The sequence below is a fragment of the Gopherus flavomarginatus genome, chromosome 4 (assembly GCF_025201925.1).
Source record: "Gopherus flavomarginatus isolate rGopFla2 chromosome 4, rGopFla2.mat.asm, whole genome shotgun sequence".
In the NCBI taxonomy this organism is placed as follows: Eukaryota; Metazoa; Chordata; order Testudines; family Testudinidae; genus Gopherus; species Gopherus flavomarginatus.
The window spans coordinates 192880324-192899624 of record NC_066620.1 but is presented as its reverse complement, the minus strand read 5'-3'; the positions used below and the strand labels follow the sequence as shown (position 1 = coordinate 192899624).

At 40.8% G+C, this 19301-nt stretch overlaps 1 protein-coding gene across 5 annotated transcripts in view; it reads left to right on the top strand.

The window, feature by feature from the left end:
* Positions 1 to 17691, top strand: part of CYRIA (CYFIP related Rac1 interactor A) — a 70729-nt gene extending 53038 nt beyond the window's left edge. For 3 of the 5 annotated variants that reach the window (XM_050950909.1, XM_050950911.1, XM_050950912.1), the window contains 9 exons: positions 1634 to 1755; positions 2808 to 2913; positions 3865 to 4001; positions 4085 to 4162; positions 4464 to 4580; positions 4667 to 4746; positions 8248 to 8374; positions 14199 to 14269; positions 15031 to 16260. In XM_050950909.1, coding sequence (XP_050806866.1) covers positions 1634 to 1755; positions 2808 to 2913; positions 3865 to 4001; positions 4085 to 4162; positions 4464 to 4580; positions 4667 to 4746; positions 8248 to 8374; positions 14199 to 14269; positions 15031 to 15094 — 902 coding nt within the window. In that variant the 3' untranslated portion in view covers positions 15095 to 16260. Of the gene's footprint in view, positions 1 to 1633; positions 1799 to 2807; positions 2914 to 3864; positions 4002 to 4084; positions 4163 to 4463; positions 4581 to 4666; positions 4747 to 8247; positions 8375 to 14198; positions 14270 to 15030; positions 16261 to 16883 lie in introns of those variants that run through there. The other 2 variants (XM_050950908.1, XM_050950913.1) reach the window with 2 other exon arrangements.
* The last annotated feature ends 1610 nt before the right edge of the window (positions 17692 to 19301 follow it).

The window sequence follows — 19301 nt, the reverse complement described above, 5'->3', positions numbered from 1 at the left end:
ACATTTCCAGCAACTGCATGGTCTGAAACAGATCATTTGAATCAGGGATGTTAGACCCTGAGGAAACTGAGGGCAAGTTGGGTTTCTTTCCCCTCTGTGAAGGAGGAGGAGACACAGATTTCTTCCCAGGAATATCTGACTCCACTCTTAGTAGGAAAATGGTCTGGATTGTCCCTTCTGCTTCAGAGACCATTAGGACCCCATGGCAGGCATTTTGAGGAGTACCTCAAAGAGGCTGCTTTTACAGATAGGGTAAATGATTACCACTGTCTTGTTCATGACTAGGTGGTTGAATAGCAACATCCTTGCAGCTCCCTCTCTATCTCTCTAATGGGGCTAACGAAGTATTTTCTCTCAAGGGGTTACACCAGTTATGTTTTCCACGTTCCCCATGACAGTTTGCTGGTGGAGGTTGTAAAAGGCAAAGCCAGCCACTTCTGAGGCTTTGATACAGAATTTACCAGTTGGTAGTGCTGGCAATTCATATTAGGCAAGCATCACTTGAAACTGGTGAAGTCTCACTTCCCTGTGTATTTTATTTCCTCCAAGAGAGATGCAGGGAATTTTCAGTGATAACCAGTGAGCATATAAGCAACCAGACTTCAGATGCAGGTGTTTCAAGTGATGGTGATGTGTCACTGATGGCAGTTGTATGTAGCATGGGTGCTTGTTGGCTCTCTTGGCTGTGTTCAGACTTTTACAGTAGAACCTCAGAGTTGCGAACACCTTGGGAATGGAGGTTGTTCATAACTGAAATGCTTGTAGCTTTGAACAAAATATGTTTCTTTCAAAAGTTTATAACTGAACATTGATTTAATGCAGTTTTAATTAAAGTCTTATACTAAGTTAGGAAAGTAGAATTGAATTATTTGAGCTGTCACGGTTGTCCTAACTAAAGGGAATTTCATGGATGAGGCTATCTCCTATTGCCTGGAACAGACAGATCTCGTTTTACCCTCAAGCTGCAAGGAGGCTGAACTAGCCATTGTAATGGATTTGTGGACTTTATTACTCAAAGAAAAGAAACTTTCAGTTAAGCACAGTTAGGTTGTCCTAGTTTCTAATTTATTTACTTCTGAAAAATACCTCTAACTTTTTTCTGTGCAATATTGTTGTAGCTATGTCAGTCTTAGTATGGTGGAGAGACAAGTTGGATAAGGTATATCACTTAATGGACCAGCTTCTGTTGATGAGAGACAAGTTTTCGAGCTTACACATGAAGAGCTGTTGTTAAGGTGTAATCTTGAAAGCTTGTCTCTCTCTCCAACAGAAGTTGGTCCAATAAGAGAGATTACCTCACCCACCTTGTCTCTCTAAATATTTTGAACATTTGATTGTACTGACTTGAGAAGTAGGGGGAGAGTTGAACAAAGACACTAGTTCTGATCTAAAGCCCACCAAAATCAATGGGAATTGACTTGAATCAGCTTTGGATCAGAGCCTGATTCTGATCTTTCTTTCTTTGATATAAAGGAATAATTTCTTTGAAGTTAGTGGAGTCGTACCAGAATAAAATCAGAATCAATTATGACTGATCCAATTGGAGTTAACTCCATAAATGGAGCTGAATTATGTTGACATTCATATTTCATTTGTAATGTGACATTGTGTTTTCACTTTTTATATTTCTTAGATGCACAGCCTACAGATGGAGAAAGGGAGGTATGGAATCAGATCAATGCAGTTTTACAGGATTCTGAAAACTTGCTTGCAGACCTTCAAGCTTACAAAGGAGCTGGACAAGAAATAAGAGATGTATGATAATATAGCAATGACATTTCTCTTGAAGAAACATCAAGTAATAGCCTGCAATATTTATTTCTACTTTGCATGCCAGACAGTTCACAAAAACTTGTATTAAAAGTACTCAGTAAAACTGTACTTATAAAATACAGTAGATATTTAAAATTACATTCACTCTTTTAATGATAGGTACAGTACTGTTAGCGATGTTTCATTTAAACATCTTAATATTAATACAATTGAATACTGTACTTCGGTTCTCGGAAAACACATTTTATGTACCTTTATGGGGAATAAAATCAACATCCATATTTAGAAAAATATTTCAATATCATTAAGGCACTGTCAACGTAGGAAAAATGCAAAATAGTTTGTTCTATGTAAGACTGTCACATAACACCATAAAAATACACTGTGATTACAATTCTACATGTGATTGTCTAAGGGAAGGCTTCTGAATTGCTACAATTATCTGCTAGCATTCAGAATTGTATCTGTCTGCTTTAGCTCTCACTTAACCTAGGGCATTTGCCAAGATAGGTGTCTTGGTCTCTCTGATACAAGATCTTCATGGTTATCATTAGTAAGAGCAATTGGTTACTTAACAGCTGAAACCTACTACTACAGTAGTGACGGAACTCCCATTCACTGTGAAGGGACCAGGCTTTGACCCTATAAACCCTTTTCAGTGTGAATGTAGTGCAAATGGCCTTCATTAATGTTTCTGCTATGGATACTTTGACCTAAAATATGATTCTGAAGCATGCTCCTGTATGTGGGTGCTGCACTTTGAATGAATAGTTTTAAAATAGTTCCCAGGGGCTGCATTAAATGATATTGTTTCTATCACAGCTGAACAGATGCCTCAATATTTTTGTTTTGCTGTTTTTTTTAAAAAGTCCTTGACCTTTTATTTTTGGCGCTTTTTTCTTACAATTGTTCTAGATTTTTTCAAGAAATATTTTTAAAACTACTATACTGGCAATCTTCCTATATCTATACATCCACAAAAGCCTAGTTCTTTACTCCAGTGTCATGTATTTACAGTAATATTATCATTGTAGGCAATACAAAACCCAAATGATATCCAGCTTCAAGAAAAAGCTTGGAATTCAGTTTGTCCTCTGGTTCTGAGGCTGAAGCAGTTTTATGAGTTTTCACTCAGACTAGGTGAGTGCCTCGTATTTGTTTTAACCAATTTTTTTTTTCATATACAGATATGCAAAGCTTCTCTTCTTCTGAAAGCTTAGAGTTGCACAGTAAAACATTGTACTATTAATTTGACTACAGTGCCTAGATTTCTCTCTTCTGGGAAGCCTGTAGGTTCTATTTGCACAGATCTGAACATAAATTTTACCTGATGTAATTTTGGAAATTTATTAAAAGGGTTCTGGCCAGCCCTTGAATAGGTTTTCACTATCAGTACTGGTCAATTTCCTAAACTGAGGGAGAGCATCTAGAAGCAGCTGGGAAAGACGGTCTGGGTTAGGGCTCCTGAGTGGAATGGGGAACAAGTATAGACAACCTTCAGGTCCACCTGGCTGAACTTTCCCCTCACAAAGCCTTTGTAGGAGATTATCCCTGCATCATGTATTGCCAGGTCCCTCACTCTGCATTTATAATCCTCATGTTGGATCACAGTGGCATTGGTGACGAAGGGTGGATTCTTTTTGGCAGAGGTCCCAGAAACATCTTCAATATGAAGTGGAGCAGGGTGACCATTAGGGGAAGTAAAGTGGATGAAGAGTCTGAGGGACTGGATGCAATAGATCTTTCTTTAGCATTTGTGTATGGGAAGGACTGCTAAAGAATTAGGGATGTGGAAGGTCTGGGAGTGATGGCAGAGAGTGAGGCGCCAGGTTTTTTTGTTTTTGTTTTTTGACACCCCCCCCCATCCCTCATTTTTAGAATCCTATGGACAATTACTAATTATGTCTTTAAGGCTCCTCAAGTTACAGAGGGCCTCTCTCTTCTTGGCAAATTCTTATTTAGAAGTCAAGTTTGTTACAAAAATAGCTATACATATGGCATAAAGCATCAAGATACAAATTGACATTGTGTCAAAAATGCAGAAGCCATGACTTAGTACACAATATTTTGTGTGATTTTTATCTTCCTCAGAGAAAGCACTACAGAGCTTATTGGAATCATTGACTTGTCCGCCCTATACTCCAACTCAGCACCTGGAACGAGAACAGGCTCTAGCCAAGGAGTTTGCAGAAATCTTACATTTTACTCTCCGCTTTGATGAGCTTAAGGTTAGAAATATTTTTAAATATACACTGAAACATTTCCTTGCATTTTGAAGTGTGTTGAATGCTGATTCTTTTTATCCATTAAGATGAGAAATCCAGCCATTCAAAATGACTTCAGTTACTACAGACGGACAATAAATCGCAACAGAATAAACAATTTACATGTAAGTAAATGGAACTTGGACATTTTGATTCCTCTCTGGAGTTTAAGGCTGTGCGTTCCCACCCCTGGTGGTAATGTTTTTTGAATTGGTTTACAAGCTGTCTACGTTAAAGACCATATTGTCAATTCCTTACATTGGTGAGCAGTTAATCAGACAAGTTGTATCATTGACTGCAATGGGACTACTCATGTAAATAATGGCTCACCAGCATGTGAGTATGCAGTTGATCTGTTTCTCCCTGCTGGTAACATTTTGAAAGGAGTGTCATTTATTAACTACTTTTTCTTCATATTTTCATCAGATAGACATTGAGAATGAAGTAAATAATGAAATGGCCAACAGAATGTCTCTATTTTATGCAGAAGCCACACCAATGCTGAAAACACTCAGCAATGCCACAACACACTTTGTATCAGAAGTAAGTGATAGAAAATAGTGCAAAGAATCTTAATATTTAGTTGTACAAGTTGTTTTAATGATCATGGTTGTGTTTAACTTTTCTAGAACAAAACCCTACCGATTGAGAATACAACAGACTGTTTAAGTACTATGGCCAGTGTATGTAAAGTCATGTTGGAAACACCGTAAGTTATTTCTCAGTTCAATCTTTTTTTTTTTTTTTTTTTTTTTTTGGTCTGTTTAAATAGCCATCTAGCATGTGAGCAGTTTTTGCAAACTAAAGTCTAGTATGTATGCCTTTAAATTAAAATATCTTTCTATTATCATAGATTTTTATAGAGCAACCAGCCTGGTAGTTGCTCTATAAAAATCTTAGATATGTTAATTTAAGGCATACATACTAGACTTGTGAGTAGGCAAAGAACTAACATAAGAAGTCATGCCTCCTATCTTGACTAGTGTGAATATTTTTCATTAGTAAATTAACAGTTTTGCCCAGGGAGGTTCACAGTATAAGGCTCTGATTCAGAAGAGTGTTAGAATTGCTACGTACACTTCAGTGGGACTACTTGCATATAAAGTTATGCACATACTCTGTGCTTTGCTGGATTGGGGGTCTAATTTCTTAGAAGATCCCCAAACAATTGTATGTGGGGTAATCTTCTTGTAGTTGATATCACAAAACCAGATACTTCAATCTGAGCTATACCATTTTTATAGACAAACTTGTGAGAACAAAGATAGGCTTTTTGGGTGGTATTTAGGGGTGGGGGTTTTTTGGTTTGTTTCTGAAAATACTGTAGGTTCTGGGGAAGTATATATCGATCAGAGAACTTGTTTAAATTTAATCTTTATTTGGCTGTAAATCAGCCAACGGAGAGGGTTTTCACTCAGTTGTGATGTTTGGCCAAATCTACCTTCACTGCAACAGGTTTTATGTAAAGTTTATCTAAACAGATAGATAGAACTGCAACAAAAAAAAAAGTCAGAATTCTCCTGTGCTTTGATGCCTGCAAAAACTGCTGTGTTATGACCATGGCTTACCAAGTTGATCATAGTCATTTGTTACTCTGTGCTCCCTTCCTAATTTGTTTGTATTCATTTCCTGTTCAGATGAGGGAAACTCTCTTGGAGGTAGAGACCATCTTCTCATTATATGCTTGTACACTTCCTAGTACGATGGGTTTGGTCCTTTAGGCATTACCACAATATAAACATCAAATACTATCAGTGCCCCCGTTGTAGAAGAGGGGGATGTAAGTAACAGAATAACTGATTTCTTCCCAAGAACAGGACTCCATTGTACGTTAGCAAGGAGTACATGTGTCCAATGTTCTGCAAACATTAATTCAATCCTCATAGTACAGCTGTGAACTCCTAGATTAATAATTTCACATTGGGAAAGTGTGGCTGCAAAAGAAAATGCCTAAAACCATATAGGGAGTTGTTATCCGAGCTGAGAATCCTCTGCACAGTTTCTGCACTCGGCTGACAAGAACAGAGGGAGAGTATACTAAAATGACAAAAGGAACGTAGACTATATTGTTTTTTCCTTTAACTCAAATGTCCTTACTCCTTTAGAAAGGGACTATTACGTAATTTTACTGGGTCAAACGGATTTATTAATGTAAAATAAGCTAAAGATTGTGTAATGAGGAAGCCACTGTTTGTTTTTTGGCTTTTTTAAATTGTAGTCTAGTTGTAGTTATTTTGTAAAATTATGAAAGGAATCCCTTAATTTTACGTACTGTTTGGCTTCTGCTGCAGTTTATCTACCAGTTCTAAAATGTCCTGACATGATGCTTCTAGACAGATGGTGGGAGGAGGGGAGGAGATATTGAAGGTCAAAGAAGGTAATAGTAGTACATCTCCAGTGAACTCTCATTTACCTTAACATTCCAGGAGCTATGACATACTAAAAATTATCATCATCCTAGGAATTGAATTAACAAAGCCTTAAATAAGATAAAATGTAAGATACAATATTTTATTCTTACTGATAGTGAAAAAAAATCTGGTGACCTTTTTTAATTCATCCTCCCTCTGCTCCATATTTCATATCTTAGTGACCCTTAATCTTAGCTAAGGGTTATTACCAAGGGTTGTGGTGGATTCTCCATCACTGACAATTTTTAAACCAAGATTGGACATTTTTTTCTAGAAAAGATGCTCTAGGAATTACAGTTAAACTTCCTCATTCAGAAGAGAGCAATGAAAAATGACTTATTTTGGGTGATTAAATTTTTGGTTGCTCATCTTGACATCTGAGAGGAAGCTGATTTACATAAGTGTTAGGTGTCCGCTTCTTTGAGTGCATCAGATTTTTCATACCCATCTTGACACCTTTAATCAGTCACTTTTCAAAATTTAGGCCCATGCGCTTTACAGAAAGGTTGCGTAATTAAGGAAAATTTTAAGGAATTAAAGTCATTCAGATAGAGTGACTAATAGGTGTAATGGAATTCCAGTTGATAAGCTTAAAGGGGTGTGTGCTTTGTGTGTGTTGGCCACTCAGGGTCAGGAGCATATGTTTTCACTGATAATATGCCTATCCCGAGACTGGCTACAGTTATTGTTTGCAAGAGACTGTATTACCATCCTAGTATAACTTTTTTTGAAGATAATAAAATAAGGAATGAGACAATTTCAGAATTGCACAGCTTTCTCCTGTCTGCTTCCAGTGAAGTCAGTGGCAAAACTTATATGAAGCAGAGTTAGGCAAATGCTGATTGCTTTTGAAAATACCACCTAAACTTTTTTAAAAGCATAATTTTACATTGCTTTTTTAAATCATAAAGGAGACAGCTGAATAGTTATCGGACATGTCCAGATATAAGTGCCCATAGCCTGTTTCTGATTATATGCTATTATTGTTACTACATTATTTAAACAAGAGAAAATAGTTCAGGAATTCAAAGTAAAGGAAATGTAAAGTACAGCTTCTAGGTTTTGGAAATTAACAAGGTTCACCATTCTCCTATTGCTGACTTTCATTTAAGAAATCAGCAGAAAAGTCATCAATTAAAACAATAAAGGAGATAATTTGAACCTCTGATGTGGGAAGGTAGTTGAGAAATACAACACAGACTAGTCTCAGGCCTCTTTTCTGCTCAATTCATTTTTCACCTCCCTGATGATAATTTCAAGGAGTAACTGTTGTGACTGTTTAACTTGGCAATCCACATACTGAGGCTACCATTTAAAAAGCAAATAAAATCTTGATAGGAATGTTATTTGTTCACTACTCATATTTAAAAAACAGAAGTAGCTTTACTTTGAGTTCCTATTGTTTTGGCGTTCTAATAGTGAATAATGAGCATTATCTACCTTTTTAAAACCTTCCATATCTGTGGAGACCTCCAGTAAATGTCTAAAATTCATGGTTTCATAGAGGCGATTAATATGATCTTTGAAGAGGTAGTGGACAATTTTACTGTACCATCAGTTGTTTTCTGACTTTTCTCTCTCTCTCTCTCTAAACTGCCAAGTTGATTGATTCAAGGATCATTACTGGTTTTGGTTTCCTTAAAAGCTTATTGATTTACACTTTTAATGCTATTATATCAGATTTGGGATTGCCATGCACTAATACTCTAGTTTGAGAATAAAGTCCTCATGTGAAACACATGAAAGAATAAAAGTGTGCTATGCAGAATCAGTCAAGAATTATTTTTTTTATTTTCCAGAGAATACAGAAGTCGGTTCACCAGTGAAAAGACTCTTATGTTCTGCATGAGAGTAATGGTGGGCGTTATTATTCTCTATGATCACGTTCATCCTGTGGGAGCTTTTTCTAAGACATCAAAGATTGATGTAAGCATAATTTACAACAAAGAATTTTGTTAATGCTCTCTACATTTGCAAAATATTTGTCTATAGATTTCTTCCATAGAAGTTTAGGCTTTTATATAAATCATTTTCTGTTGTTGTTGAATCTTGTATCAGACACTCTTGCTCATTTGTCTTGTATGAAGCCAGTTCTGTTCCTTTACTAGCTGTTCTATTACAGTAAAATTGCAGTGTTGACATTTTGGGATAAACTAGCCTTGTAATTTGTCGGTTCTAAAATTCTCTCTTTTTTTGGAAGTTTTTCTAATCTAAATAGCTAGCTATTGTGTGTGGTTACTATTTTGGCTGACACCCAAACTAAGCCTAAAGTTTTGTCTGTTTAATGCTGACTGAGAGATTTTAGTTGAAGTTTTGGTGAACATAGTCATGAATTGAAATCAACCTTTAATGTTTTACATACATACAGGAAAAAGTACCTACCTCTATATCCAAGGTGCTTTTGACAAACTTAAGTCTACAATCAGTTAAACAGCTAACCTTCAAAACTAAACTGCAAGTGACAAAAGAGAAAAAGTTCTTCGAGTGATTGCTCATGTATATTCCACAATAGGTGTGTGTGCTCGCCACATGCACCAATGCTGGAAGTTTTTTCCCCTAGCAGAACCCCCAGGGAAGCACCCTGGTGACCCCTGGAGTGGCGCTTCCATGGCGCAGTATAAGAGGCGCTCGTCCCCAAAACTGCTTGTTCGTTCAGTGTATGGTACCCATAGTGGTACCTGTAGTTAGCTTAGCTGAGCAGAGCAGAGCATGCGGACTGTTTACGCTGTTTACCCTCCAACCACCCCTTTCCCCCGTCCCTCCTGGGGGAACCCTCGCATGAGGCTCTGCTCGAACAGGAGGTGGGGTGGCTCCTGGGAAGCAGTACTGGGGCAGTTCAAAGGCAAGGAGTACTACTCCCACTATTTCCTTATCCCAAAAGCCAAAGGGGGGCGCAGGCCCATCTTGGATGTGCGAGGCCTGAACCTAGTACGTGGTGAAGCTCAAGTTCTGCATGGTCTCCCTAGTCTCCATCATCCCCTCCCTGGATCCCGGCGACTGGTTCGCCACCCTCGATCTGCAGGACGTGTACTTCCACATTCATATGTTCAAGGGGCACAGGTGCTTCCTCCATTTCATGATGGGGCGGGAACACTACTAATTTACGGTCCTCCCCTTTGGCCTGTTCGCTGCCTCCAGGGTATTCACAAAATGTATATTGGTTGTGGTGGCCTACCTCAGGCACCAAGGGGTCCAGATCTTCCCTTATCTGGATGACTAGTTGGTCAAGGGCAGCTCATGATCGCAGATGCAGGATCACGTGGTGCTTCTTCTGTCCATGTGCACCACTTTGGGCTTATTGGTGAACAACACCAAGTCCACATTAGTCCTAGTACAACGCATAATGTTTATCGGGGTGGTCCTGGACACCTCGTTGGTCAGAGCCTCCCTCCCACCGGACAGGTTTGAGACCCTGAAGGGGCTCATTGACACGGTCACAAAGTTTCCGGTGACAACAGCCAGAGTGTGCCTCCAGCTCTTGGGTCACATGTTGGCGTGCACATATGTGGTCCGTCACACCAGACTCAGGATGAGGCCTCTCCAGCTCTGGTTGGCCTTGGAGTTCTCCCAGGCCAGAGGCAGGATGGACGAAGTCCTCACAGTGCCCAAGCCAGTGATCACCTCCCTACAGTGGTGGTCCTTCCTGAGAAATATGCTCCAATGGGTCTGGTTCAGGGGCAGGTCCCTGTTGCTGGAACTGGCGTCAGACACATCGGACCTGGACTGGGGGGCCGATGTGGGGAACATTCAAACCCAAGGTCTGTGGTTGGCCCAGGATCTGACCTTCCACATAAACATCAAGGAGCTCAGGGCAGTACGGCTGGCATGCATGGCCTTCCACTCGCACCAGGAGGGCCGGGTGGTCAGGGTCCTCACGGACAACACAGCCTCAATGTTCTACATCAACAGGCAAGGCGGGGCCCAATCTTCTGCCGTGAAGCCTTCAGGCTGTGATACTTTTTTGTATAGCCCACGACATCTGCCTACAGGCCTTCGATCTGCCGGTCATGCGGAACGTGTGGGCGACTCACTTGAACAGGGACTTCTCCTCTCACCACAAATGGTCTCTCCACCCAGAGGTGGTGCACAGACTTATTTTTTTTCCAAGTGTGAGGAACTCCCCAGGTGGACCTGTTCGCAACTCCTCAGTGCCGTCACTGTCCCCCATTCTGCTTTGGGGAGGGCTGGGACGAGGCACTATCTCCAATGCCTTTCTCCTGTCCTGGTCAAGCCAGTTTCTCTATGCCTTTCCCGCATTCCCACTGATTGGCAAGGTTCTGGAAAAGATAAAGATGAACAAGGACAAGGTCCTTCTGATTGCCCCAACGTGGCCCAGGCAGCATGGGTACGGGACCCTCACAGGCCTGGAGGTCGCCCCCTCCCACCACACCCCGTGGCCGTTGCCATCCCGCCCGGACCTGCTCTCCCAGGACCAGGGCCACCTCCTCCACCCCAACCTAGCGGCACTCCACCTCACAGCTTGGCTGCTTGATGGTTAGGAAAGGAGGAAAGGACGTGTTCAGAAGGGGTTCCTTGAAAGCAGGCGGCCCGCGCCGATCCTGCCTAGCAAAGTGGTCTCGGTTTTCCGTATGGGTGGACGAGCGGGGCGTTTCTCCAGTGGCCGCCCCAATCCAGTTTATTCTGGACTACCTCCTTCACCTTAGAGACCAGGGCCTGGCGCCCTCGTCAATCAAGGTGCACCTGGGTGCCATATCGACCTTCCATCTTTCTCCCATACTATGGCTGGCCTATTCTTTAAGGGGTTGGATCATCTCTTCCCATATGTTAGGCCTCCAGGCCCGCAGTGGGACCTAAACCTGGTGTTGACCCACCTCATGGGGCCCTCGTTTGAGCCACTAGCCACGTGCTCCTGGTCACACCTCTCGTAGAAAGTGGCCTTCCTGGTTGTGATCACGTTGGCTAGGCGGGTCTCGGAACTCAGGGCCCTGACCTCCAAGCTTCCATACACAGTGTTTCCTAAAGATAAGGTCCAGCTCTGCCCACACCCTTCTTTCCTCCTGAAGGTGGTCTCTGCCTATCACATGGGTCAGGACACTTTTCTGTGAGTCCTCTGCTCCAAGCCCCATGCTTCCAGTGAGGAGCGCCACCTTCACATGTTGAATGTGAGACGGGCTCTGGCTTTTTACCTAGAGTGGACTAAGATGTTCAGAAAGTCCTCGCAACTGTTCATTGCCTCGGCTGAGCGCGTGAAAGATCAGCTGATCTCCACTCAGCAGCTCTCCAACTGGATCACCTTTTGCATCTATTCCTGTTATGATCTGGTGGGAATTCCTCCACCACCAATTGTGAAGGCGCACTTGACTAGGGCGCAGGCCTCATCAGCTGCCTTTTTGGCCCATGTCCCCATTCAGGACATTTATAGGGCTGTCACATGGTCTTCAGTTCACACGTTCACCTCACATTATACACTTGTTCTCAGACCAGGAAGGAAGCCGGGTTCAGCAGGGCCGTTCTCCACCCCGAGAGTTTGTGAACTCCTTCCCACCTCCAACAGATATAGCTTGGAATTACCTATTGTGGAATACATATGAGCAATCACTTCAAGAAGAAAAGACACTTACGTTTTCCGTAACTGGTGTTCTTCGAGATGTGTTGCTCATGTCTATTCCACATCCCACCCCCCTTCCCCTCTGTCAGAGTTGTCTGGCAAAAGGAACTGAGTGTGGGCTGAGAGCGCAGCGCCCTTTATACCACACAATGGAGGCGCCACTCAAGGGGTCACTGGGGCACTCCCCTACAGGTACTGCTATAGGGAAAAACTTCCAACACCGGTGCATGTGGCGAGCACGCACATCTATTGTGGAATAGACAGGAGCAACATATCTCGAAGAACACCAGTTATGGAAAAGGTAACTGTCTTTTTTTCACCTAACAGCTTTCCCTCCCACATATGAAAAATGCACAATTTTTTTTGAAAATGATCAATCTGTTTTTATAGTAATATTAGCTTTCATAATAGTTTCATCTGTAGATCTCAAAGCACGTTACAAAGACTTTCACTGACTCCATATTACAGTGTGGAAATAGAGGCACATATAGGCAAATTGACTTTCCCAAGGTCAGTGGTAGAAGTGGGACCATGTTTCCTGGTTCCAGTGTCTTACCTAATGGACCATGCTGCCACAGAAATAAGACTTGAAATGTTGCCAAAAGCCCAGTTGTATATGATAGCTTTCCTAATATATATGATGATTGTTTCACAATGCTGTTATCAAATGAATGGGGATCATTTGTCTGGCATTTTACTATGTATTGTAATCCAAGTTTATAACTGTGTAGGTAGCTAGATACAAAGTAAAAAGAAATTGGCAGGCAGGAGATACTCAAGTCAGATTTTAGTGTGTGCAAAGGGGACCTAAATCTTAATTTCAAGAGTAAAGTGCATGTCCTAGTATGAATACTTTCAGTATTTCAGATGGGTCTGTTCAAATGTTTCTGCAGAAGGCAATTCTCCCTTCCAAGCCAGCAATCTCTTGGAAAAAGTTTTGGCGCACCCTACAGACAGTGTAGCAAATGAACGCTTTCTTACCTTCTGAGTCTCCTAGGTTCTGATTGTCTCTGTTTTTGGAGAAAAGCCACTTTCCTGCCGAGTAACATGGTGACTATTTTGGGCATAGCTTCTGCTTTAGGCTGCCCTCATCTATCCATGGATTGCTGAGAGCTCAACTGGATTTTCCATACAGGGAGAATGAGCAATTAGCTAATGTCCATTTGATTACTCAGTGAGTAAAGGCTTAGAACAGACATTTTCCAGATCATCTTGTGCAGCTAATCCATAGACTTGGCGCTAGTTAAAAGAGTCTGGGAAGTGCTTAACTGAACTTCCATTTATCCACCTACAGATTTAGACACACATTGTTATCTCAAATTGAGAGGAAAGACTGACTTGTGGTTAAAACTCTGCAATGGGACTTGGCAGTAGAGCTGTCCTGAGGATGACAGTTCTGTTTCCCAACAGATTTTGAGGTTTTGAAATTTGTTTTCATTCTGCTTTGGAACAAAAACAATACATTTTTCATGCTTTTGCAAAAACCAAAATTGTCAGGGAAAAAGGTACGGGGTTTTGTATGGCCATCGCTGGTGGTTAGGATAGTGGCTGGGGATTTGGGAGACCCAGATTCAAGTCCCTGCTCTGCCTGATTTTGAAGTGACCTGGGATGAAAAATTCTGTTCGGAATCAGGTGGGGCAGGAATTTAACCTGGGTTTCCCACATTCCAGCCAGTGCCCAAACCATTAAACTGTAGTCTCGTTTCTTTTCCTTTTCCCCTTCCCCTCACCCCCAAAAAACCCCTTTCCCAATTAGATTTTGAGAAATAGACTCATCTCCATAATGTGCTATTCAGTTTAGTTGTAGTTGTCGGTCCCAGGATATTAGAGAAACATGGTGGGTGCGGTAATACATTTTATTGGACCAACCAATGTCCATTGGAGAGAGAGAGACTAGCTTTTGAGCCACACAGAGCTGCTCTTCTTCTTTGGTATGGGTTGTAGGGCTAAAAATTGCTGTGTAGACATTCTGGCTTGGGCTGGAGCCAGAACTGGGGGGTCCATCACCCTTGCACGTTTTTTAATATGACATTTTTTAATTTGACATTTTACTGCTTGTGCTCACTGGCTGTATGAGACATATTTGGAAATAAAGCTGACCTGTATTGGTTAGGCTTTTATCTGTTTTTTCATATACTGCAAATTCTGTATTGTTCAATAGTCATATGCTTCTGTTTCTAGATGAAGGGGTACATAAAAGTTTTAAAGGAGCAGCCTCCTGATACTGTGGAAGTCCTTCTGAATGCTCTCAGGTATGTATGGAAGTAGAGTATAGTGTGAGGTGCTCAGGCCATATGGTAAGGGGGCAGGGAGGCATGCATATATCTAAGGTAAGTAGATGTACTAAACCAGGGGTCGGCAACCTTTCAGAAGTGGTGTGCCAAGTCTTCATTTATTCACTCTAATTTAAGGTTTCATGTGCCAGTAATACATTTTAACGTTTTTAGAAGGTCTCTTTCTATAAGTTTTTGTAATATATAACTAAACTATTGTTGTATGTAAAGTAAACAAGGTTTTTAAAATGTTTAAGAAGCTTCATTTAAAATTAAATTAAAATGCAGAGCCCCCCCCCGCCCCGGATCACGGGCAGGACCCAGGCAGTGTGAGTGCCACTGAAAATCAGCTCACATGCTGCCTTTGGCACACGTGTACTAAACGAAGATTCCAAAAGAGCTGAATATATTTTGATTATTTCTTAACAAAATTAATGAGATTGTTTTGAGATTTGTAATGGGGATGAAATGAATGAATGGTAATGGAATCATTGACTGTCTTCTGTGAAAGTGTTAATATCAAACCATACAATTACATCTTCCATTTTATAGTTACGTTCCCAGCTGTAGCTTTGTTTTCTGTAGGGAAAGTGAGGAAACCATGTTTAATATATGTAAACCTACTACATTTAGTAAAACTTCATATTAATTTGCAGAACAGATAACAAAGCTTTGATGATGTCCTAATTCATGTTCATTATTTGTGTATTACACTTTCACTTTGTATTTATAATTCCTAGGTTCACTACAAAACACCTGAATGATGAATCTACTTCCAAGCACATTCGAGCGATGCTTCAGTAGTCCCTTCTGAGACAAGTGGAGCTATATGTATTGATCACAGAAGATGTGTATGTTTACATAATTTAATACAGATTGGTGTTAATACTTGTGTGTATGTTCTTCACATCATTGAAATTTATGAGTCTTTAGTCATAACATGACTGACTTTATATAGCACAATCTCCATTTACATGTCGGCCTTATCTTTTTACATTATACTTCAACTACATCTATAACAGTCTGTTGTTGTCTGTGTTTGTTTAATCCAAAAAAGCTGCCTCTTTCACAGAAGTAAGCAGTAGTAAGGACAAAATGGAAGTCAAATAGACTAAACCCTAGGGGTGAAATCTTGCAGGAGAAATTGAATGTGAATTAAAATTAAAAGTGAAATTGTCTCATTTCTTTGTTTATTGTGCTGTTGGAAATTTAGTTTTACATAAAGTTCTCCAAAGTCTTTTTATGGACTGAAGGTCATTTGAATGTTCAGCACCATTGCATGAGACACAACATGTTTTGTATTAGGCAGAAGGAAAAGTGGCCACCTACTGCGCATTCTTGCTTGGCTGAAAACAGCCAACAAATTCTGTTGCCAAAGAAGACATTGTGTCTCTTCGGTTTATTCTGTAACCCTTGCCGTTCCACAGTTGAGAAATTGATATCCTGTTTCGGGTTTAATGTATTTACTTATAAAATGCAGTTCAAGACTATCCTCAGATTCAGACAAGCTTGTATTACTGAATAAGAAAAATACTCTTAGGCCTAATGCCTGAAGCTTGGAGAATAATGAGGAAGTACTAAAGCCTTGTGTACATTAGAAAGCTTATGCCAATTCCCCAAATGAAATCTAAGGGTCTGTCTACACTGAAATAAAACACCTGCAGCTGGCCCAGGTCAGCTGACACCGTCTCAAAGGGCATGGGCTGCAGACTATAAAACAGCAGTATAGATGTTGGGTCTTGGGCTGGAGCCCAGGACCCTTCCCTGTTGCAGGGTCCCAGACTCTGAGTTCTAATCAGTGGCGTAGCCAGGTGGAGGGAACGGGGAGCGATTTAAAAAAAAAAAAAAAAAAGCGTCACCCGCTGCAGCATTTTTTCTCACCCAGCGGCGCTCCGGGTCGTCTTCGGCGGGCCTTTCACTTGCTCTGAGGGTCTTTGGTGGCATTTCGGCGGCAGGTCTTTCAGTGAAGCGAGTGAAGGTCCCGCCGTCGAAGACCCGGAGTGAGTAAAATAAAAACGTCACAGTGAGTGGTGCCTTTGTTGTTGTTGTTTGTTGTTATTGCTCCCCCGGGTGAGTATGAAGGTGCCAGGAAATTGACATCCCCCTCTAGCTATGCTACTGGTTCTAATCCAAGCCTGAATGTCTACACTGCAATTTTATAGCCCCAGTCCCCACCACATGGGCCAGTCGCAGGTCTCTTATGGTAGTGTAGACATACCTTAAATGGGCAAAAAGCCTTTTTGCTGGTATAACTGTCTACTAGAGCTTTCTGGTGATATAAAAATATTGTAAAGACTCTCTCACTCCTACCTGACATTATTATACCCACAAAAGTTTCTAGTGTAACTTCTAGTGTAAGTTTCTAGTATACCTGGCCTCGTTAGAGCAGGAGTGATATAAAGAGGGTTTGACTGTGTTTTGGAGTTGGGCTATTTGTAAACTCCCTTAAAATCAAACTCCTTGTATAGTACTTTTTATCAGCCAATACCATCTGAAAACTGAGAAGTTTCAGTTGCTTACTTAACCGTTGTTTTCAAATGTGACTTAAGCTTTCAAGAAGTTGTGTTCCTCACTGAGTTGCATTTATTCTTAGTTTCTCCAGTCAACGGAATAGAGATCTTTTGCCAAAACCAGCAAAGTGCTCTTTTGAGTGTCTGAGTGACCTTCAGCAGCTGTGAATTTTCTAGCAGAGAGGATCACATTTTCAAAAACCTGCATTAATTTTGCATGTTTGGCTTACACGTTTGCATGTAAACTCTAAGGCATATGCATAAACTCTGATTTATGTATCTGTATGCGTATTGGAATTTGTGTGCAGTCACTGGAGTTTTCATGAATGTACTTCAGATTATGTGGCCCTTTGATATTTTGGTGGTATAATACTGCACACTAGAAACTGTACTGCACTCCTACAAAGCTACTTATCAATGTCAGTTCCTAGGCAATATTTAGTCTGTAAGCTCTTCAGGGTAAGGATTGCCTTCTGTTGTATATTTACACAGCACTTATTACTTTGAGGCCTTAATTCTGATTGGGGCCTCTAGAAGCTAATATAATACAGGTAATAATGCTTCTGACTCTGCTATACAGCTGCTGCTGAGTACCCAGATGTCATTAGAAACAGTTTAATATAGGGATATTTACCAAATGTAAAAAAAGTACTTTCCCCATTGTCAGTTAAATGGACTGCAGATTCGTAGTGGATCTGATAGATTCTTTATTTGCTAAAGTTAATACTTGCCAAAAGAGGAGAACTGTGTAATGAAGAAAAATGTAAACCTGAAAGCATTCTTAAAGTTGTCATGTGCTGTTTGCAAATGTCAGTGCATTTCTTTGCCTGGTGTGACGGGGCTATTTTGTACAGAAGTTTGTTTGAAATAATAAAAAGTTTGGTACATTCATACCATTTGGATTGTCTGTATTTATACAGCGGGTAATAAGAAAGGAGGGTATGGATTGACATTTGAAAGTTCCATACAATATCCCCAAATATACCCAATTTTTAAATGTTATACTTTTTTATACCAGTAATATTACAGATACTACAGTTCTTAGACACTTGAACAGCTCTGCTGGTTGAATGTATCCTATATAATTACTCTTGGGGAAATTCTGCGCCATTGCGGAAAGTAGAATTAGCACAGAAATTAATATTATGCTCAGAATTTCCTTCTCCCCCCAGCGACCACTAAGGAGCACTAGACCCAGCAGAGCCCAGCTCACAAATAGAAGATGCTGCTGTGGAGAGGAGAAGGGAGCTGTAGGATTCCTGGTAGCTACAGTTCCCAGCATGCCTTGAAGGAAAGAGGTGGCATGCAGGAAACTCCATTCCAGCCCAGGACCCAGCATCGGGATGTTTCTCCCTGTGGATCACTGGGCTCTGGGGGGGTAGGAGTTGCATGCGAGTGTCTAGGTGGGTGAGGGTTGAGGCACAGCTGAGCTTTGGGGGCAATGGTTCCAGGAGTCTGGGTTGGGGGAGGTCCTGCAGCTGGCCTCTGTTAAGAATGGCTGTGAATGTCTGGCGCTCTGGGGGGAAGAGGGTAGAGAAACAGGAATTGAGTTGTCATAGGGGTTTCCTTAACTCTCTACTCCTTGGGGAATTCTTTTGTCTGTATTGTTGAACATAGTTGCTGATATTTATTTCAAAATAAATTACCAAAATAATTGCCATGATTATATAATGTTGTTCTGACAAATAAAATCTGCAGAATTTTTAATTTTTTAGCACAGAATTTTTAACTTTTTGGCACAGAATTGCCTCAGGAGAGTATAATATACCTTTCTGTGTGGTGGGCTTTATACAAGAAAAAGCCTCCAACTTTTACTTTACATTTTTAATTTTTTAAACTGCTTGACATTTGATTACTACTACATCATCCTATATTATAACAAAATAAAAACTGGCTACCATAAGTTCTGAGGCAATGCAGAGTCTTAAATAGCTTGCCATTCTTGGAGAAAATTCAAATGTTTAATTGAATCATCATTTTTAATATGGTGCCCAAAAGTAGAGTCAAAGTCCATTGTGCTAGGCAATGTACACATGTGGCTATAACTTTCTGCCACTGCCTATGGCAGGGTGTACTGCATTCAGGCTGCATGTTGAATCTATGTGGGTTGCTAATTTCTTCTGAGGAGGAAAATGCATGATAGAAGCAGTAATATGTCCATTTTCCCATCTCCATCTCTCCTTTTGCCCTAAAACTACTGTCCTTGGAACAAAGAGGCTGGAAAGGCAAAATGAAACTATTCAAACTTTTTTTTTTTCAAAACCACATATTGTATATGCCAATTAAATTGACCAAGATATATTTAAAAGATTTGGGGTGGCATTTTCAAAGGAACTTCAGTGAGTTGGAGACTCAACTCCCACTGACTTTGTTTGCAGCTGGGCATCTTAAATCTGAGGTGGTTTTGGAAGTATGCCTGCAGGACAATGGTGTGTCCATAGACACACCTGGATGTTAAAGTCCACCTGTGACCGGAATCCCAGGGGAGTCAGCTGAAGTCA